Source organism: Hippichthys cyanospilos, chromosome 6 (assembly GCF_059441005.1).
Source record: "Hippichthys cyanospilos isolate Australia breed blue-spotted pipefish chromosome 6, RoL_Hcya_1.0, whole genome shotgun sequence".
Classification (NCBI taxonomy): Eukaryota; Metazoa; Chordata; class Actinopteri; order Syngnathiformes; family Syngnathidae; genus Hippichthys; species Hippichthys cyanospilos.
This window is the reverse complement of record NC_142374.1, coordinates 20,731,348-20,752,689: the sequence shown is the minus strand read 5'-3', so window position 1 is coordinate 20,752,689 and position 21,342 is coordinate 20,731,348. Positions and strand designations below refer to the sequence as shown.

At 39.0% G+C, this 21,342-nt stretch overlaps 2 protein-coding genes across 2 annotated transcripts; one reads left to right on the top strand and one right to left on the bottom strand.

Annotated features, from left to right (window-relative positions):
* Positions 1-655: 655 nt before the first annotated feature.
* snx1a (sorting nexin 1a) lies at positions 656-13,051 on the bottom strand. Its single transcript, XM_088418031.1, has 15 exons — positions 12,700-13,051; positions 9,698-10,583; positions 9,388-9,533; positions 9,106-9,181; positions 8,953-8,996; positions 8,731-8,872; positions 8,579-8,657; positions 7,399-7,474; positions 7,116-7,229; positions 6,945-7,038; positions 5,725-5,930; positions 4,158-4,301; positions 3,999-4,079; positions 3,846-3,917; positions 656-2,883 (listed from the first exon to the last, which is right to left on the bottom strand). The coding sequence occupies exons 1-15, from the start codon at positions 12,802-12,804 to the stop codon at positions 2,833-2,835; spliced, it is 2,316 nt and encodes a 771-aa protein (XP_088274157.1). The 5' UTR covers positions 12,805-13,051; the 3' UTR covers positions 656-2,832.
* Positions 13,043-21,254, top strand: sv2 (synaptic vesicle glycoprotein 2). Its single transcript, XM_088418032.1, has 13 exons — positions 13,043-13,470; positions 14,223-14,321; positions 14,818-14,979; positions 15,061-15,223; positions 15,739-15,860; positions 15,968-16,131; positions 16,206-16,286; positions 16,394-16,483; positions 16,586-16,674; positions 17,469-17,596; positions 18,508-18,603; positions 18,693-18,852; positions 20,301-21,254. Exons 1-13 carry the CDS (start codon positions 13,392-13,394, stop codon positions 20,482-20,484), a joined length of 1,617 nt encoding a protein of 538 aa, XP_088274158.1. The 5' UTR covers positions 13,043-13,391; the 3' UTR covers positions 20,485-21,254.
* The last annotated feature ends 88 nt before the right edge of the window (positions 21,255-21,342 follow it).

Here is a 21,342-nt window from a genome sequence, read left to right as displayed (position 1 = left end):
AAACACCTTACTATGCAATTTTCTTTCAATAAATGAACATTAAATAAAATGCCTTACTATATATATATATATATATATATATATATATATATATATATATATATATATATATATATATATATATATATATATATATATATATACGGTACTTGACCGTTTTTACATCATTTTTACTTTTACTGTTTACTCTTGAAGCTGAGCACATGCAATAAAATTGGGAGCATGTAATCTTGATTAGAAACCAAAAAAAAAAAAAAAAAAGACTAAAGATAATTTGAAAATTTAAAAAGAAAAAAAAAACACCTTACTCGACATGTTTTGTTTTTTAAATAAACAGTATTTATACAGTTTTTATAAACATTTTAAACTACTGTTTCAAAAGTAAGGTTTTAAACTGAGATTTAAAAAAGTGCTTGTCAATTATATTTTGCCTATATATCGCCTTATATTTTATCTTGGGTTTCAAATTAGGGTTTTAAAACCAACGCAGGCTGAGTCTAATCAATTTGTAGGTTCTCTCTTGTCAAATAATTATTAATGTTGTCATATGATACAACATACACAACTGAAAAAAATAGGAGATAGTTAGTGATATAGCCACATGTAAACATTGCAAACTTTATTTTGTGCCAAATAAATTTCCACGACACGTGTGCACATGGTTTTTCTTTGTTTATTGATACATTGATGTTGACATTGTGTCAGGCGCAGTGAAATCTTGGCGCCATTTGACCTAAGGTGAAATGTTCTCCTTCCGAACGTGCGTAGCGTCGTCATCAAATGTGAAGATTTTTCTTCACTTGACTACAAAACTTCATTCAACAGAGATGACACTTGTAAAGGAATATTAAAAAAAAAAAAAAAAAAAAAAACTGTTTATTACACATGTGTCCGATTCTTTTTATTTTAGTGTCAGGTGGTTTTGCTGATGTTAGCTTGATTGTACAGCAAGATTCCTTTAACAATGTCACGTCACTTTCGGAGCTTTGAAAAAGAAAATAAACCAAAAAAAATACAAGAAAAACACAAGAAAAAAAATGCTTGTTTGACTTTTAACATTGAAGTCATGCTTGTTCCAATATTTGGGACACGGTAACAAAAATGAATGCAAAAATGTCAAGAAACAGATCTGATGATAAAGTCAGAATTTTACAAGTGGGGACAAAAAAAAGAATAGAAAAAGAACGAGTATATAAGATACAGTAAAAAAAAGACAGGATTTGATGAGAAAATATACATAATGTGCATTTTACAAGTATTTATTAATGATAAACGAGTTAATACGTCATCTTTTTTGGTGGGTGATTTATTTTTCTTACATAATCAAGCGTAACACTTGTAACAATTATGGTGTCAAAAATTTCCGTAAGATTTTTGATCATTTTATCAGAAACGGAGCCCTAAAAATACAACACTTTTGTCCTTTGTTTTGATTTTTTTTTTTTTTTTTTTTGTAGCTAGGACATGAATGGATCCTCATGACAAAAATGACTATGAAAAAGTACATTTGACTTCAATTTTACCAGCTTTGTTGCGCCGTGAAGCAGTGAACAATTGTAACAATTTCATCTCAATTTCTCTTGGGCGAAAAAAAAAACAAAACAAAAAAACATTTGGTATAGCTTACGTGTTTTTTTTTTTTTTTATGAATTCAGTTGTTTTTGTAAGCAAAATTGGTAATTCTTTGTATTTGTTTATTCAGGATTTATGGGTAAAAAATTGCTCAATTTCAAAAAATGTCTTTGCGACTTGATCAAATTTCTTCGCAGAGGAATGAAAACGATTTTTTCCATTATGTGTTCATAATTTCGCTGCTGACAAAGCAGGTGAAAATCACAAATTTTATTTACGATATTTTGACGAATGACTTTTTTCAACAATCCCCAAAAGTTGCAATGGGAAGGTAACAGATTCCTAACTAAACATATCCAAGTCATTAACTGAATTATCCGGAATTGTTCAAACAAACGCAAATAAATCGAGTACAGGAAATAATTTTTCGGTTGTTCGTGAGGTTTGACGCTAACAAAAAATTCCCGGGATTTTTTTTCGAGATAGAGTTAAATGTAATTTGTACGTTAAATGTAATACTTTTAAAGGCAAAATCGTTACAATATTTACGTGTCGTTAGCAAGGTTTGCTATGAAATGAAAAAAACAACAACAACAAAAACGAGCCAGTTAAATGGTATTTTTTTTTGGGTGTGTTCCGTGCTCAAACCGGTCACGATGGAAAACCTAGCAAAACTTGAAATCCACTTTCTAGGCATTCAAATTAGGAGGAAAAAAGAACAGAAAAGAACTTCCTTTGTCATTTGCATGATTTCTCACCTTTGTCTCATGTGTAGAAGGCACTGTTACGTCAAGTCCTTTTTATTTATATTCATCTTTGTTTTTATACAAAAGTGACATCAAACGTACGATGCTACCGGTAATATCCGCGCCATCTAATGTCCCTTCCCTCATCTCGGCATCAATAATAACCCCAAAAAATAAGACAGCTTGGACTTGTTTTTTTTTTGTGTGTGTGTGAAATTCCACCAAAAATTTGGCTTAATCCCTTTTGAGTCAACCTCCTCCAGACGCGCTGTAAACAACAAACCAGCCGCGCGTCTATATGCTTCCGAAGAAAATATTTGTGATGGGGGGGGAATACAGTTGTAAAGAGCAAAAGTTGGATTGGGAATCAAGAAGCGGCTTGATTGTAAACTCTCTCGCAACGACGTACACGTGGTCCTCCTTGGTTTTTTTAAAGGCAGGAGGTCAAGTGTGAGCCGAAAGAATGAAAAGTGAAAAAAAAAAAAGAATCGGAAAGGAGATTTGCACCTCTAACTCAGGCGATAGCTTTGGCTTCGGGTAAGAAGGCCTCCCAGTACTTGATCAGCTGCACGCACACAGAGGAAAAATCACATTGTTCTTCTTGTAGGGAGGGCATACGGGCAATATTTGTCTGTGTGTGTGTAATACATACACACACCGTATTTTCCGCACTATAAGGCGCACCTAATTTTTTTAAAAAAGCTGATGGCGCGCCTTATAATCAGGTGCGGCTTATACATGGTACAGTATCGGGATTGTGATTCGTAGACGGGGAATGAAGTGATAAAATAAGCTTGACCTGTTTCTTTTGTGTGTTTACAGTTGAACAAGGTTGCTCATATTGACATTGAATTATTATGCTATTGAGAGTTATTTGTTATTATTATTACTTTTGAGTATTACTATATTGTGATTGAAAAAGTTTTAAAATATGTCATTGATTGAGGGTGCGCCTTATAATCTGGTGCGCCTTATAGTGCGAAAAAGGTTTTAAAATGTCGTTGGTTGAGGGTGCGCCTTATAATACGGTGCGTCTTGTAGTGCGGAAAATACGGTATATACATACACACACACACACATTATATATAAAACATATACAATTAATGAAGTTATAAGGATTTGAGTTCATCTCGTATTGGTGTCACTAGTAGTTAAATGGTTTACAGATGTAGGCTTCCTTAATGTTGCACTATGCAGTTTATGATTTTTGCAGTGTAAATAGCAATATCGGTGTGATTGCTGTATCTGGTTAGAGTACATAAAGAGTAAGCAAATATCAGAAATGTGGCTGATTATTTTTGGTTGATATTTGAAAGGCCATAACCAGTTGGGCCCTGAGCTAGCGTAGTGTTGTGCATGCTAAAAACAATTTTTACTAAGCTCTGGGAATAATACGATATGGGATATTTTTGCTAAGAATGAGCGTTATTCATGGGATTTTACAAACGATTTACACTGTTCTTATTATAGGAATACAATAAGCACATAAAACATTTAAAGATACTCTGTACCATAAAATAAACTCACCTGTTGCTGAGACTTGAGCAGCTTCTCCAGGTATTTGATGATCTGTCTTTTGAAATTCCTCGCCTTCTCTTTCTGGAAAAAAAAAAAAAAAAAAAAGTCGATTGGGGACGAGGAGGGTGTTTCCCGACGCGAGCGGCGTCCAACGTGGCGCACCTCGAAGCGCATGACTTCCTTGCGCACGGTGGCGGACACTCGCTCAAAGTCTCGCTCGTACTGCGTCACTTTGGCCTCCCACTGGGGGGCGCAAGAGAGAGAGGCGTTGAGTTGCATCGGACTTTTGGAAGCGGCGTTTTATTGGGAAAGCGGCCTTACTTCGGCGATCTCCTCTTTGGTCAGCTGCAGCTTGTCGGGCTTGTTGGCCCACTGGAGTTTGGCCTCCATTTCGCGTTTCTTCTGCAGCGTGCTCTGAGCGTCCTGCCAGCGCTGCCACGCCTTCATGCGATGGTCGAATGACCCCTGCGGAGGCGCCAGCTCCATTTTACATGCAGGGAGGGAGTGCGCACGGGCACATTCGGACAACGTTCGCAAGTTTAAAAAAAACAGAGGTTTGTAGTTGGGCCGCTCACTATCAAATATTTTCAGAATGAATAATTCTACCGATGAAACGAATAAGTGAGTTTTTCATTCAATTATATCACAAAAACTAAAGAATCAGAATAGTTGTGTTGAGAAAGTGTTCAGGATTTCAATTATTTTCACTTCGACAACAGGCGTAACCGATTACTCGATTATTAAACGAGTTGTCAATTTGATCGATTAATTTTGACAGCTCAAGTTTATAGTTGGATCAAAGACGTAAGCTGTGCATAGGGGAGTTTATGAACATGTTTTGTAGGTTTACACAAAAGTAAATATCCATCTGGAGCCGTTCAAAGTTTTACTGGAGGGAGATTTTACAAAGGATCACGCAGATGGCGTTCATACGGCCATGAGGTCATTATGAACGTCTAGGAGCCATATTAAGTCCATTAAGGGTCATTAAGAATTGTTTTTGGCAAGATTGACAGATTTTTTTCCTATGTGCTTTTTTTTTATAAGTAAATAAGACAAAAGTAGACCCAGGGAGTGCATACGGACACGTGCCTCAAAGAGCAGTCACTTTCGTTCAGACAAAGGATTTCATTTATCATTTGATTTCAACAGGAACACATTGAATCCTAAAAACACTCAATCCCAGGTATATATATGAAATTAAAGTAATAAACTACTTTAGTACCTAAGCACACAAAGTAACTGCTTGAAAGTCGTTTACTTTAGTACTTAACTACCTAAGATATTTGAGTCCTTTGGCATTTAGCACTTGAAAATCGAAATAACTAATTCCTTGAAGCTATGGATTACTTGAGTACTTTGCTACTCAGAGTAATTGCTTACTTTAGTACTTTTTGCTTAAAATAGTCTTTTACTTCAGTAATTAACTACCATTTTTTTGTAGTTTTGCACTTAATCACGTACCTGAACACTTAATTACCTGAAAGTATAGATTACTTAAGTAGTTCATACTTTTAGTACAAGCTATTTTAGACCTCCTTTGGCCAAAGAATTGAAAACAATGGAGAGAAATGTAAATATGTACCAGGGATTGAATTTCTGGACTGTTAAAAAAAATAAAAAATAAAAATATGCCTTTGGGACTGAACGAGTTCTTAAAAGAAATTTGCATACACAAACACTCGCTGTGCATATACAAATACTCATTCGCCTGCAGTATCTTGTAAGAACTCACTACAAGTTCTGCTTACGCAACAGATAGGGATTTTTTTCCCCTAAAATATTTCAAAGTTTCACGATTTCCAATCTAAATACATCTTTCTTACATTATCTTAAAACAAAAAGAAAATGTCTTGAGTGTGTTTGGGGTAGAAGGCACGCGACGTACCCTGACGGCGCCGAGCAGCCGGATGAAATCGGCGATGAGCTCAGCAAAGCCGAAGGTGTCGTTAGCCGCCTGGTCCTGGTGCAGTTGCTCCATCTTGTCCTCCACCTCGGCCAACTGCGAGAGGGCGCGGGACAGCGCCGTGTTGTCCTCGGCGCTGCCTAGCATGGCGGCGCTCTTGGCGAAACTCGCTGTGTTCGTGGAAAGCTCTGATAAAGTCAAAAAGGTGGGGTGAGATTTTAAAATAGATTTTAAAAGGTATCAGCAAATCTAAATGATGGATTTTTAATGACATGGGAAAAAAAAAAGGTCATTTTCATATTAATAGCAAATTAACTGGAACATGAAACCCATTATTGCAAAATTGTGTTAAAGTGAGTCCTAGCAAAATGACGTATGCTTTATTTTGGTGAGTTTTACACGGATGTAAATTGCATACTGCAAAAAAATATTTTAGTTCAAAGTCTAATAAATCAGATATCAATCGCAGAGCACTCTGTTTTAATGCTTTTTTTCATTCCCATCTGAAAATGCCCTAGGTATCTGGCTGAAAAAAAATGTCGGTATGTCATTGAAAAAAGATTGAAAACTACTATTGTAGACATTTCCCCTGTGAAATCAATGTACTTTGTGATTTTTTATTATTTTTTTTTTTTATAGAGTATATTTTAATTAGTCATTATAGTAAGTTTGCTAGTTCTTATATTTTGACAAGGCTTTGTGTTAGTTTCATTTTTATTAGTGCGAGTATCTTTTTTCATATTTGGAGCGTTTGTCGAGTACAAAAAAAATATTTACAATGTATAGCATGTTAAGTAAACTATGAACTTCAAATGACAACAATAACAAAATACATTTAAAACGAAACCCAAAAGCTCATGTGTTATATTGACAAAAATGAAAACAAATCGCTATTTCTTCTACAATTACAGTTAGTATTAGTTGATTCATTTGTCAAGGAAATACTTTACAACTTTTTGTTTTTGATAACTCTACTAACCTCACTTCCAGGTTGCAAAAACTCAAAAGATCTGCAAGGGCATTACTAGTGAAACAGTCTAAAAAATATGTCAGAAAATTTCCAGGACTAGCGTCACAAAAGCTTCTGTCAGTCCCAAACAACAAACTGGAGTGTAACACTACTAAGTTGCTTTAGTCATTGTTACATTTGAGGCTAGCTGTTTTCCTGGCGGCAAACATGCAAAAAAAAAATCTGCTGCTACCTTTCCTGTGGACCACAAGTGACTCCACCATGGCGTGGAGCTTCCTGAAATGTTGGTCCGCAGACTCCACTTCCTGCAGCTTCTCCTCGAACCACTGCGGCACAAATTTATGACGCTTGCGTGAATGCTAAAGTCCGACAAAGTTTTTTTCTCGTGTCCAATCGAGCTCACCACATCCGACTCGTTCATCTTGATGGTCATTTTGCTGACGGCGTCTGTCGCCTTGTTGATCATTTTCAGGAAGCCGGCGCCGCTCAGCGCCTGCGTGCTCACAGCTCTGGGCAACTGGACACACGCGGACACATAAGCGGCAATTACAATGAAATGCAACAGCGTTCACTCGTGCACTAACTTGTAAAAGCTGCTTTGAAAAATAAAAAAAAACGTTTTGATTGGACCTCTTGAGTCACAACTGAGAAGATCAAATGAAGCAAAGAATAGAAGTTGAACTTACTTCATCTCTCTCCAGGAACTCTCGAACGTCGGGGTCTTGAAGAAGCGAAGGGTGATTGACCACCCTTTGAAGGTACCTTTTCAAACCAGGAGAAGACATATCAAAGCTGTGGTTTCATCTATCATTTTAGCTCAAGTAAAAAGTAATACAGCTAACAACCTATTCTAAAAAGTAAAAGCACAACTATGGCAAAATCCTGCAAATAATGTATTTTTTTGCAAAAAACAAAACAAAACAAAAAAACAACAACAGAATCAAGGGCAAGGGTTATACAGGGGGTTAATAAGATGAAATTCTTCACATGATTCAGATGTTTAACTGTAGCTACTCAGTATCTCGGGGTTGGATAAAATGAATAGAATCGCTTAGTTCCAGTAGATCGCATCTGCAACAGCACTTGAAATGCCTCACAAACAGTAATTACAAGTATGGCTTTTAAAAGCAGTTAAAAGCTCAAAAGGCTTTAAAGCAAACTAAAGAGATTAAAAAAAAAAAAAAAAAAAAAAGTAAAATGTTGAGATAATGGAGTGAGAAGATTTTCAAAAACATGATTTTAAATACACTTTAAAAGATAATCATAACGCAATACAAAGGCGCTTAACTTTGAACCTGAATTTAAAAACATTGGAGCTTTATTGGCATGTTTGGAATTTTACTTTATTCATTCTATTCCTCAATCATTTTCATGGGTGGGGGGGGATTAAGGGGGATTTTGAGGGGAGTGCATTATACCCATGTGTGTAAAAAGGATTTTATAGTATGAAAAAGCATTCCCAAAAAAAAAAAAAACTATATGTAAAATTTTGTATGCTAACTTAATGCCACGATGGGGACTTGTTTCGAATTAAGAGCAAAATAACTGAAACAGCAAGCTCCTTTTGCTAATGTAAATGTTATAGTTGTTATATATCTTATAGTGACTCTTTTGCAAAATGTAGCACGCCTTTAATACATTAAGTTTTATATTGACACCAATAGTGACACAATTTTGTCCCGAGATACCGCTGCAAATTAAGCTTCAAATGTTGATAAATCAGGCAGTTTTAATTCGTTCTTTGGCGATGGTTTGACTTAAAAAAAATATTTCACATAAAAGAAAATCACAGATGTAAAACATTGCCAGTAGTTATTGGCTCAGGTGAGGGTCATGTGACTCGATTCAGCCATCTGTACACTTCACCTCTCTAGGGCGCCTCTTCTTCTCTCCACAAATTCCGCAGAGGACGAGTCCTCCTTTCCCACCTTGACCTTGGTCATACCTGCAATACGATAAGATGACAACAATGTGAGAAAACTGCACAACGGCATCAATGATGGATGAGGTCCAGCTACCCAAGATGCTCTTCTCCGGCGGCGGGGGCACGATGAAGCCGTTTGGTCCGTGCTTCTCAGAGAGCTTCTCATAGAGGCCCAGGAAGTCGCTGAAGCGTCGGCGCACCATGAACGTCTTTTGGCGGAACATGGGCAACGTGGTCTGGAAACATTTTTTTTTTAATGAATAAAAACAGCATATCGATTTACATGGTAAGTAGTTTTGAACAAATCGAACTTTACCTGAGTGGACACTTTGTAGGCCATGTAGGCGGTCATCCCATCCCCTGTATAACATGAAAATAATATTCATAAGCAGGTGCAAATTGGACATATGAGCAAACGCTGCCTTCTTAGAGGCAATGCAAAAAGGTGGAAATTAAAGAGGAAGCTCACCTATTTTTTCTGGGTCGGTAATAGAAACGGTGATGTCAAATTTGTCTTCAAGTTCTGATTCCTCCTCGGGTTCCAGCTGCAATAAATGATGAAGGCGAAATATCACAGGTTTACAAAGTGTTCTGATTTCTGAAGTGCCGCTCCGCAATTAGTTTGGAAAAATTGAATTAATTTCAAATGTGAAAATTTACAAGCAAATAGATATTGGTCAAGGCCAAATGAAACTGACTGAATTGAAGCTACAGAAATGTAACTACGATAACCAAATGAGTCCCTTACTACCTCTGGCGCAATTGCCGGTTGCTTGGCAACGCTGGACGCGGTGGTGGGAGCAGACGTGGAAGGTTTGGCGTCTGTGGCAGCAGCGGCGGCGGCGGCCTTCTTCCTCTCGCTCTGCGGACTGTCCAACGAGAGCTCCACTGTGGCTTCTGTAGGAAGACGCAATGTATTTGAACTCGTCTTTTCTTGCATCCAGCAGAAATTGGTCTCGACAAATGTGATTTTTTTTTTAGGTTGATTCTAACAATGGCAGAAAAAAAAAACAGACTGCTAACCAATGAATTGGATGCTAACTCGACACTGGTGGACTCACCTGCAAATATATCGGTGCTTTCTTCCACATGGACTCCGTTTGCTCTGGAGTTGAGGCGGGAACCGTTACTGGAGCCGACGGCTTCCTCTGCGAAGATGTCGGTGTGGTTACGCGCCGCTTCGCGGGCTTTGCTGCCGTCGTCGCCCGCAGACTCCTCTGCGAGAGGGTCGTCCGGCAGGACGGTGGCGGCGGGCTTTTTCTTGGCACCCGGCGGCTTGCCGAAGAGCTCCTCGTCGGGCTCGCCGAAGAGGCTCTTCTGAGAAGGCTTGGCGGCGGTGATCTGTCGCGGGTCGGCGAACAAGTCGCTGCCTTCGTCTTGGAAAAGGTCCGCGGCTGCGGCGCTTTGCTTCTGGGTCGCGGCTGGCATGGGATCTTCAAAGAGGTCTGCTAGAGGGTCAACTATTTTGCTAGGCGGATGTGGTGTCAAATCTGCTGATGGATTGATATCTAAAAGCGGCGCGGTTTCTTTGACTTCCTGTTTTGCGTTACCGACCTCATCCGACCGACTTTCTCCGGCATCCCCTCCTGCTATTTCCTGTAACTGCGGTGTGGTTTCGCTTCCCAGAATGTCAACGAATTCATCATTGTGAAGATGTTCAGTTTCACCGAAGGCTTTCGTTTCACCTCTGGAAGGAGCGGAGGCGGTCGGAGTCATCCAGTTGCCCACGAGGTCGTCAAAGTCGTCGGAGGGCTCGCTTGGAGTTTTGGATTCCGAGCCGCTGCTGATAGGGTCACTCGCGACATCGCTCGGAGGTGAAATCAAATTGTCGCTCGGCGTTTTGGATCCCAACCCGCTGCTGTTGGGATCACTCGTTGGGTCTTCGGCGGTGTCGCTGGGGGGAGTCACCAAATCATCACTGGGGTGGCTGGCTGTCGGCGTCTCGCTCTGGAAAAAGAGGAAAAACATCTGAGTACCCAGAATGCATAGTACATTTTTTTTAATCTTAAATTAATTTCAATCCTTTCATAAAAAGGTATCCATTAGGGATGAATGGGTACAAAAAATGACAGTGATTCGCCCTTCCTTCAATATTCTGATTTTATAAGATTTTATTCTTCAAAGCCTTCTTCCCATGTTTTTATTATACAATAATGTTCTGGATCAGTGTTTTTTTCTCAATAATGTACTGCCAATTGAATATTTTTTTCAGCCAAGTACCCCTGAAACAGCAGAGTGTGTTCTTAGATGAATAAAAAAGGCTTGAACGTACGCTGTGCCATCATTTATTAAACTTTGAAAGTACATTTGCAGTGACATCTATGAGAGTATTTTATTCAGGGACTCCAGAAAATAGATTGCATAATATCATTTGTCATATTTCTGACTCAGCCATGTAAAACTTTAAAAAATAAGGCAGACAATGTTTCACAAAGAAGTCACTATAACACAATTTAGCAATTAAGTTAGATTCAAGGTCCAATCACTTTGCTCTTAATTTGAAAAATAAATGGCTTTTCCTTTCATGACACTGGAAACCATTAATATAAATATGCTGATACATTTGAAAACCCTGTTAAAAATCAAACATAACCCCTCCTTAAGTGCCTCTACATTCAGAACCACTGTTCTATATTAAGCTTATGTTAATATCAAGACAAACATTTTACATTTCTATTGCACTGGCTCCCAAAAGTTTAAATTTGTTTAAAATATTGTTTGCCTGTTAACATATATTTTCCAAAAGTCTCTGGGGCTCTGCTGACATCACTTCTTGTTGTCAACAGCAAGAATACTCAGGGGAAAACAAAGCCTTTGTTGTTGCAATGCCAAATTAGACATGCCTTTAACCCTGCTTGAGTATAAATCTTCTTGGACCATGTATTGCAGCTGCAAGTTTGTGATTCGATTCCCTTTCTGTGAACATTTTTTTTATATCCGGCTTATGTTATTGTCCAGTAAATGTTATTTATGCCGGATCGTAACAATTTATTGATGTTCAGCACTGCCTCAAATTTCTGTTTAATGTGCTTAAATTTGCTTTTGAACAGTTGGTCCCGAGTACTTCAACTCATACCCTTCTCCATCTCCATTTTTAAAAAAACGTTCCTTTACATGCCCTATCACAATGTTCACAAGTTTCTTGTTCTTGCCAGCTTTTCCCCATTCAGGGTCACCATTGTGCATGAGCCTCCTCCAGATGTTCCTTCCATCCATTTCAGGTCAGAAATACTGAAGGCAGTCTGTTGGTTATTTGGTCCACAGGTTTTCCATCACTGAATAATCATCTTCACTTCTTTTATTACGTTCTTGAGTGGCACTGCTTCCTATCAAACATTACAACTGGTCTAACCACTTTTAGCTTTTCAACATATAAGTGTAGATTTTATAATCAATTCCAAATGAGAATCAGAGCAAACCAATAGCTCCCCTTGTAAGAAAAAAGCAAGCTGGCACTTTTGATGTGTGTTACGCTTGAAGCTGCTGAGTAAGCCTTTTGCCAAATTGCTGTCTTTTTCCCTTTTGAACTTTGACTGAGGCGAAAACATCCGGGTTCTAACCACGTGATCGCCACTCGCTCACATGACAGGAGCGAGGCTGCCATCCATGCATGGGCCACTTTTCTCCATTCAAATGAGAATCAGTGTTAATTACGAGAAGTAACAATCACAACTAACGTACACTAGTCCTAAGGTCAACATTAAAAAAACACATAATCGACAGAGAAAACTTATTGCGCACTGAGTGTTTGTAGTTAGTCCGCCCACTCACAGCCCAAAGATCACAGCCAATTAAATGCAGTTATAAGTTGGTGATGGAATAAATTTAACGTTGAAGCTTACTTGAAAGTAAACATCGTGTAACATAAAGTAACATTTCACACTTTTGGGCAACCAGGTGGATGCGAGTGAAAACTTTTTGTTAACACAACAACAACGAAAAAGTGGCGACTGTTTTTTTTTTTTTTTTTCCCCACTCGCGCATGGCTATGGCTAACCGTCAGTGAGAGTTAGCCGAGTTATGAAGACGGAAGAAGCAGCCGTAGAACAAGTTGGGAGCTTACCACACTCATGAAAAGGTCGTCTCCTTCTTCTTCATCGCTTCCTCGGCCTGCGTTGTCTCCGGCGTCGGGAAACGGAGGAGGACTGCGTTCCGAGCTGGTCGCCATCTTCAAATCGCAAATTTGACCAACTTAACGCACGCGCCCGCGGAGAAGAGACACGATAGAGGAGAAGACTTCACGGTGGATAATGTTGACTGTTCCGCTGCCCATGCGAGCACGCACAAATACGGTTGAGGAAAGTGACGCCTAGGGGACGGTGGAAGTGCTCCAAAGTGACAGGGAAGTAGGGAGCGTAGTGAGGGAGGAGGGGAGATGGGGGCCGCTGTCACTTTTGACTTCCTGGTTATCTTAGCGAGCTAACCCGCTAGCCTACTAACCTCACTTCCTTGTTTAGTTGCAGGCATGACACGCCTACTCCAATATGATTGGCTGTTGCGTCTGGACTTGCAGAGCACGACGCCCAGAGCGGATGCATCAGCCAATCATATTGCAGAAGCGCGTGTCCTGTCGCCAATCATTTTGCACCAAGTCGTTTCCTGCCTTCAACTGCCGTGGGATTCCTCACTAGCTTACTACCATCGCTAGGAAGCTAACACCCGAGGTACCCTGTCACGGGACCGAACGCAGCGGGTTGAACGGTAATGAAAATGAATTGGAGCAAGTGAAGGTGGTGAGTTGCAGCGATTTTGGGGATGACTAGTGTCAACTTGACCGATGATCAAGAGCCGCTTCTCACAGGAAAAAGTCAGCTCTCGGACGAGTCAGATGAAGGTAAAAAAAAAAAAATTCCAGACACTTCTTTATGAACTATATTGCATCAGCAAGGGCAGGGTAACTATTTAAATACGCTTTACATTACATAATTGGCAAGGATGTTGTCAGTGAGGCGTTTATTTAGTACAATGTTTATTGTCCTCTTAGCGTTTTGCAATAAGTTGTACGTCTTTTTAAATCGCTCTAAACGCACAAATGCAACTGCAAAAGAAGTGCACTCCCTAAAAAAACTTAAATAACAACGAATGCGCAAAATATTCTTGTAAAAAGGTATGTCATTTATAAACGTGAAACCAAATCAGTACCGCTATCACTTTCTTGAGCAGATGCGTAGTTATTTATTTATTTTGCATTGGGGTGGCCCTGCGTTTAGTTTATGTTTACGTTTAGTTAATGCGTTTATGCATTAGTATTTCTTTATCATACCATCGACAGCATTACAGATTATTCTAAAGTTTGCATTCAGTTTATTTGTACATTTCTTCTTTAAATATGTAGTTAAAAACTGTAACTGAGTATCAAGAGGTCTACGAATACTGCATCCGTGAGATAATGTCGCAAAAATCAGAGTTGAAAAAATATTGGGTGACCACAGGGTGAGACATGGGGTGGTCTTGGTCACCCTTGGACACCCTGTAGCTCCGCCCTTGACTTGAGCACAAATTGTCCTGGTTGGTTATTGGTTCTTTCACAGAGGCCAATTCACACCAATTCATTCCATTTTTTGATTGATTTTTGTTTTCTTGTAGATGAAACCTTGTTTGAGAGGAGTACATCAGTCATCACTCACGATGCCAGTGAAGGCACGCGCACCAGATTGACATACGAGGAAGCAGTGGAGGCAACAGGTAATTAAAAATGGAGCACCCTCGTGGAACGACTACATCACAGATAAAGTAGTCACAGTACTGTGCTGCAAATGTTTTAAGATATATATTTTTATATACAGGTTAAAACAGTTATAGCAAGCAGATTCAAATGCAAATTATAAAAGCATTTTTAATCATGGAGGCAGTACCTCATACAGCCTGCCGCCGTGTCCAGAACTTTGACCAAACAATCAAGAGTGCGCCAATTTTCGAACGCGAAAGCTGTTTGCTGACTCAGACGTGATAGCAGGGGCGTCGCACACATAGGGGATGTGAGTGTTTCTTTATGATAGTGGCTCGTGTCGGCATGATATTGTTTTTAGAACCTCAAAACTGTGTAGCAGATGCACAAAGCACTGAGGACTGAACAAATCTAAAAAACATGCAATTTTTTTTTCAACCCATTGAATTTTGCGATTATTTTTAAGTCTTTTGAGTTAGCCTTTTTTTGAGCGGTGCACTTCCTTTTTTTCAGGCTTTGGATTGTTCCACTGGCTCCTGCTGCTGGTTTGCGGCTGGGCTAACGCCAGCGATGCCGTGGAGATCGTCTGTGTCTCCTTCCTTTTGCCCACCGCCCGCTGTGATCTCCTGCTCAGCTCCTCCGACATGGGCCTGCTCACTGCCTCCATTTTCCTTGGTCGGTCTAAACCCTGGGATCTTCCTTCCTTAAGGATCTTGGTTTGAAATTCAATGACACGCGCCTGCTCGTCTCTTCCAGGCATGATGGTGGGTGGCTACATGTGGGGATATTTGGCTGACCAGAGGGGGCGCTGCAGCGTCTTGGTGGTCTCATTGTCTGTCAACGGTCTTTTTGGGGGCCTGGCTAGTGCTGCACCGTGGTTCTGGCTTTTCCTCTTGCTCAGGTTCATCAGTGGCGTGGGGTGAGGACACAATGCAATGCAATTTTGTTTTTGTCCATACCCTCTTGAGACCCAGTCTTCATTTTAAATAAACAAATGACATATCCTCCCAATACCCATCCTATTCATTTGTGTCCATTTTTGTCCATTTTGTCTTAGCAAGACAGCTATCTTAATTTTATCCCACCCAAACATGAAAGACGTAATTGAAAAAGCACTAGGGACCAAAAACAAATGTCCACTTCAGTGTACATAAATTAATAGTCTGGGTATCAGGAGGACATGTCATTGTTTATAAAAAAAAAAGATATATTAAAAAAAAAAAAAAAAAAAAAAAAATATATATATATATATATATATATATATATATATATATATATATTTATAGTTAACATGAAGCTAACCCTCAAGTAACACTGGTAATTTGTGCAATATGGAAATATTCAAAATTGCCCATTTACATTTGACTGGCAAGTAAGATCATTTTAAAGTAATTTAAACAGATTGAGTATTTTTTTAATTCTCTCTTTTTCTAGGGTTGGTGGGTCCATTCCCGTCATCTTCTCCTACTTCTCGGAGTTTATGCCCCGACTGAAACGAGGTACAATGATCAGTGCTCTGGCCACCTTCTGGATGACGGGGAACATTCTGGCTGCAGGTGCCAAGAAGACACCACAGAACAACCGCAACATTTTTTGTGGCTGTAATTGAAAGATGAGGGTTGTGTGTGTGTGTGTGTGTGTGTGTGTCCTTGTGTGTGCAAAGGACTGGCCTGGTTTGTGATCCCCAGAACCTGGATGCATTTTTCCGTGGGCCAACTGGACTTTCAGAGCTGGCGAGTGTTCGTGGTGCTCTGCTCCGTCCCGAGCATCACATCAGCGTTTATCTTCAGGCTGCTCATGCCCGAGAGCCCCAAGTTCCTCATGGAGGTATTTTTCAGTTTTGTTCGCCAGTCGTCCCAAGAACATGTCATCAAAAATCCGTTGTTTTTGCGACTTTGTAGGCTGGCCGAGAACAAGAGGCCATCCACGTCTTCCACCAGATGTTCAGACTGAATATGCGTGGGGCAGAAGCATCTTTCCCTGTAAGTAGAAGCAAAGGCAATTACAGTTACGACATCCCTCTATAAAAGAGATCGTGGTTTATTGCGTAATCATATCAATCAATTAAGAGTTCTGTTTGCCTTGGAAGGACTTTTCCTTGCACGTGAACATCAAGCCAAAAGTGCACGAGACAGAGATTCGGCAGCCCTGTGGACGACTCTGCGCTATTCTGAAAAAGGTGAGGCTCATCATAAAGTAAAATGGAATCAAACCAGTCACATATTGTAGACACCTGACAGTGAAATGTTCTGGCTTTTTTGGTGTCATCGCTACACAACAGGGTGTGACGCCAGTCCGGCAGATGTTTGACAGGAACCTCAAATCCAGAAGTTTTGTGCTGCTCATCATTTTCTACTGCATTTCTTTTGGGTGAGACGTCATTTCTCGTCAGTCCACAAGACCTGGTAGTATTGTGTAAATCGAATTTAACTGAGTCAAGTTCTAGTTTGAATATGTCTAATACCAATGTAGCCCTGGGGGCACCTGAAATTTTACCAGGGATTCTGCATGTATTAGGAAATCTAATTTCATGCGATGAAAGGAACAATACATTTTCTTTTCAAATTAGGAGCAAATTAATTGGACCATGAAACAACTTGTTGCCAATTTGTGTCATCTGCAAAACATTGTATGCCTTTATTTTAGCTATACAGACAGCCATTGTCACGAGTGACACAATGATTCTGCAAAATGCGGCCAAAGGTTTTTTAAAAAAATACACCTAGAGCACAGCACCATTTTCTCTTTTCTTTTTTTTTAAATCAAAAATGATTTGTATTACCCTCTGAGGGCCACATACACAAAATAGAAAGACAGTGCCAATTCATTTTTACTTCAACTTTTTAAACGGTAAACAATCAATCAATCAAGGAACCAATTACACATGCTATTTAATGTATCTATTTTTAAATCAGTTAAAGCAAATGAGGCAAATTAGGATACTTTTTCACACTTTTAATGCTACCTACCATCAAACATTTCTAAATGGCATGTCGAAATCTTGTAAACGCTGTGGGCCGCTAATATGTGATTGGCAGACCGAATATGGCCCCTGAGCCATAGTTTAGAGACCAATGACTGAGTGAATGAGGTGCAAACAGGCTTTTGCAAACTATATGGGTTGGAAAAAGAAAAAAAAGACGTAACTTGTCTGGTGTGCACAGGTACTACGGGCTGTGGATGTGGTTTCCAGAGCTGTTTTCCCGAGTGGAGGCTGGCAGCTCCCCCTGCGCCAATATGTCCGCTCCGTCTCAACAGCACGACCACAGCTGCTATCCCGTCAAGACTGTCGGTGCGTAGTTGTCAACTTGTACTACACAGTCTGTGGATGCTTCGTTAAGTACACAGGTGGTTCTTCATTCATTCAATCCTAAAGATATTTTTTTTGTTTCTCCAGACACTGAGTCCCAGATACTATTTATATAATTTTTTCAATTTTGTTTACCTGTGTCTGCTACTAAATGAATTAAGTACTAAAGTAATCAACTACTTGAGGTAATTAAGAACTAAAGTTATCAATCACTTTATACATAAAAGTAACTATTTACTTCAGCTACATTAGTAATTAAGTACTCATTGAAATGATTACTTTAAGTGTTAGGGTAATTGATTATTTTAGTGCTTGAACTAATCAATTAATTTGATCAAAAGTAGCTTTAGTAATTGATTACTTCAGTACAATAGTACCTAGAGTAATCAATTCCTTGAGTACTTTTAGTACCTTAATTACTTTAGTACTTAAATGTGTACTTTAATCAATTACTTTAGAACTTTTAGTACCTAAGGTAATTAATTACTTTTGTTTTTAATTACCAAGTAGCAAAAGTATTTGATTATTTAATTTAATTGATTACATTTGCTCTGTATCACCTAAGGTAATCCATTACTTTAGATTTAATTGATCACTTTAGTACTGTAGTACCTAAAGTAATCATTACCTTAGTACTTGTACTAAGTACCTAATGTAATCAATTACTTTAGAACTTTTAGTACTTAAAGTACATAAATACTTTCATACTTTTGTAACTAAAGTAATCAATTATGTAGATATTTAAGAACAAACAAGTATCTGGAATTGAATTTCTGGAGTCTTAAAAAAAAAAAGTAAAAATACATTTTTGGGTTTGAATGAATGAAACTAGGAGTAACCAGGTAAAGATTATTTGAGGTATTCATATGACATCCATTTTTTTCAATCCTTAGTCTACGAGGAGGGTTTCTTCATTGCGGCCGCCAACCTTCCCGGCAACATCTTCACCATCATGGTGATGGACAGCATTGGAGGGAAGATACTCCTCTGTGAGGAAAAAACACACCGCACTTGTGTTGCCCACCTAATCGTCATTTGCCCTGACTTGACTCAACCTTTCTCGCGTTTGTCTCGGTAGCGGTCAGCCTGCTGGTGTCCAGCCTGAGCGTTTTCCTCATTTACATGGTGCGGACCAAAAGCCAAAGTCTGCTGTTGTCCTGCTTGTTCAGCGGCGTGTCCGTCATCGCTTGGAACGCTCTGGACGTCGTGGGAACGGAACTCTACCCCACGCAGCTACGGTACTTTTCCAGAGGCCTTCACTTTATGCGTTTATCTTAGGAAGGCATTTAGTTGTCTTTAGCAGTGGATGAACTTAAAGACTAATTGACTAAATGTTCTAGGCAGGTCTTGATCAATTCCTGTTCGTAATTACTAAAGGACAGATTTTGAAATGTACCATAATTTCCGCACTTATAAGGCGCATCTAAAAGCCGTCAATTTTCTCAAACCTGGCAGTGCACCTAAGAATTCGACGTGAGTTTTTATGATTGGGGGACAAAAAAAATATAAACTTAATCGGCATGTAAATCTTTAATTTTTACTCCTGCATTTCAGTTGTAAATGTATTTTTTACATTTTTTTTTAACAGTCTGTTTTTTTCTCATTCTTCAGATATTAGATAAAAATAAAAGCTGTTTATTTATTTTGGAAGTGAATGGAGTTGTGAGAACGCTGGTTTATATTCTATTAACAAAGTTTGATTGACTCATCTGATTGTTTTGTTGGCATTCCCTTTGGCACAGCTCCATCTAGTGGATGCCTAACGCAATCCCAGCCCCTACTGTAGCTTCTATTCTATGCGCCTTATAAAGCGGTGCACCCCTCTTTTATATTAGATAAAAATAAAACAGCTGTTTATTCATTTTGGGAATGAATGGAGTTGTGAGAACACTAATTTATGCGCCTTATAAAGCGGTGCACCCTATATATGAAAACAGTTTTAAAATAGGCCATTCATTGAAGGTGCGCCTTACAATCTGATGCGCCTTATTGGGCAGAAAATTTGGTACTTAGTAACAGTAGTAACCGTTTCTACCTTTCAAATATTTTAATAACTCTTCTGATGACACATTGACGTAAAGCTAGTGGAATGGTATTTTTGTCATGGGGTGCAGGTGCCTAGATAGCTTTCACGGGCATTAAGCAACTTAGAGGAAAAAACTACAAAAATGTTGACTGCTAGCACTGCTGTCATGGTAGAAGCTGCTAATAAAAACTAATGAAAAATTTAGTTTGAGGAGATACAAAAAAGAAGGCTACCAAGATAAAAGGACAGTCAAGGATCAACATTGGCATGTATTTACTCGCTAACTGCTAACCCTGGTTCTGTTCCTGGTGGACTATCAAGTAGCTTCGATGCTTGCGTGGTAGAAATAGATAGCCATCTACTTGAAACAAAAATTACAATTCAATCTGCAGCCTATTGAGCGATCAGGATTTCTCAACACTATGCATTGATCCTTATGGGAAATGTAGTCTTGCTTCAGGCAAAACACAACCACTTTTGTCAATATGGCGCCGTCATAATCAATAAAAAATTAAATTCTTCGGCCACGAAAAAGCCATTCTTGTAATAATGTTATTTAATTTAGAAGTGGCAGCCATTTTGTGTACAGTACCTCAATCTCCAGCGATTAAAAAGCAAGCCTCTTTGAGTTCGCCCTCATGATCTTTTTCCTGGGTGCAGTTCGTCAGCACTGGGCTTCTTCACGGGGGCAGGCCGAGTGGCCGCCATCATGGGGAACGTGGTGTTTGGCAACATGCTGGACTCGGGCTGCGCCGTGCCTATCCTGCTGGTGTCGGCCCTGTTAATGACTGGCGGGGTTTCTGCGCTCTTCCTTCCACACACCAAACAGATGGAGCTTGCCTGAGCGTTTACACTCATGTAAATAAGCTGTGCAAATGCTGTGTTTTTGTGACAAAAAAAGAGATAATGATAAATAATTTTAAATCCTCGTTCACTGTTAACAAATTCACTGCCAGGCTTACCAGCATATTGAAAATGGATTGTTTGACGTCTATAACCGTTACTGGCATTGAATGGGTTGCTGTGACCAATAACCTGAACAATATCAGGAATTGTACACCTCTTTGTAAGTCTTAATAACCATGTACATTTAATGCTTCCTCAAAATAGCTTAACACATGCAGCCATTATTTTCTGAATAGATGGAAAAAAAAGTGCACATACCCTAAGTGAATATTTCCATGTCCACAAGTGCTGGAAAATATCAGTAGCCACACAAAATACTTGATCATTTACGCTTGACATTTTTACCCAGGGGTGTACTTAATTTAATGTTGGGTGTTAAGAAATGTATGGCTGTGTCTATTGCTATGATCTATACTGATGACGTTGTAGCAAAGTGGCCTTACCTCAAAGTTTTCCCACTGAAAAATATAAGCAAAAATTTAAAAATTCTGAGGGGTGCACAGAGCCAAGATATTTTGTATTTTTTTGCACTGCTCAGTAATGTCAATACAATCAAAGGACTGAAGGCATTTTTATCATGAAAACAATTCTTAGTGATAAACAATCACTAGAACACATTTTATTCATATTTTTTTATTATTTATATTTTGTATCTATTTTCTTTTTTTTTTTCAATGTGCTTTCTGAAAATAAAACATTTTGCCAGCATTTCTTTTGGCCTAATATACTTACAATAGTCAAGCAGTGGACACACAGCAGTTGTAATGAAAAGTAATATTCACCAACATTTGTTGTT

What these genes read in the sequence shown, in the direction of transcription:
- snx1a (XM_088418031.1), bottom strand. Translation starts at nt 12,804, where the DNA reads ATGGCGACCAGCTCGGAACGCAGTCCTCCTCCGTTTCCCGACGCCGGA. An exon ending in TACCGACCCAGAAAAAATAG is followed by an intron (nt 8,997 to 9,105) that starts GTGAGCTTCCTC and finishes CATGTTATACAG; the next exon opens with GGGATGGGATGACCGCCTAC. An exon ending in ACTTGTGGTCCACAGGAAAG is followed by an intron (nt 5,931 to 6,944) that starts GTAGCAGCAGAT and finishes TGACTTTATCAG; the next exon opens with AGCTTTCCACGAACACAGCG.
- sv2 (XM_088418032.1), top strand. Translation starts at nt 13,392, where the DNA reads ATGACTAGTGTCAACTTGACCGATGATCAAGAGCCGCTTCTCACAGGA. An exon ending in GGAAGCAGTGGAGGCAACAG is followed by an intron (nt 14,322 to 14,817) that starts GTAATTAAAAAT and finishes CCTTTTTTTCAG; the next exon opens with GCTTTGGATTGTTCCACTGG. An exon ending in CTCTACCCCACGCAGCTACG is followed by an intron (nt 18,853 to 20,300) that starts GTACTTTTCCAG and finishes TCCTGGGTGCAG; the next exon opens with TTCGTCAGCACTGGGCTTCT.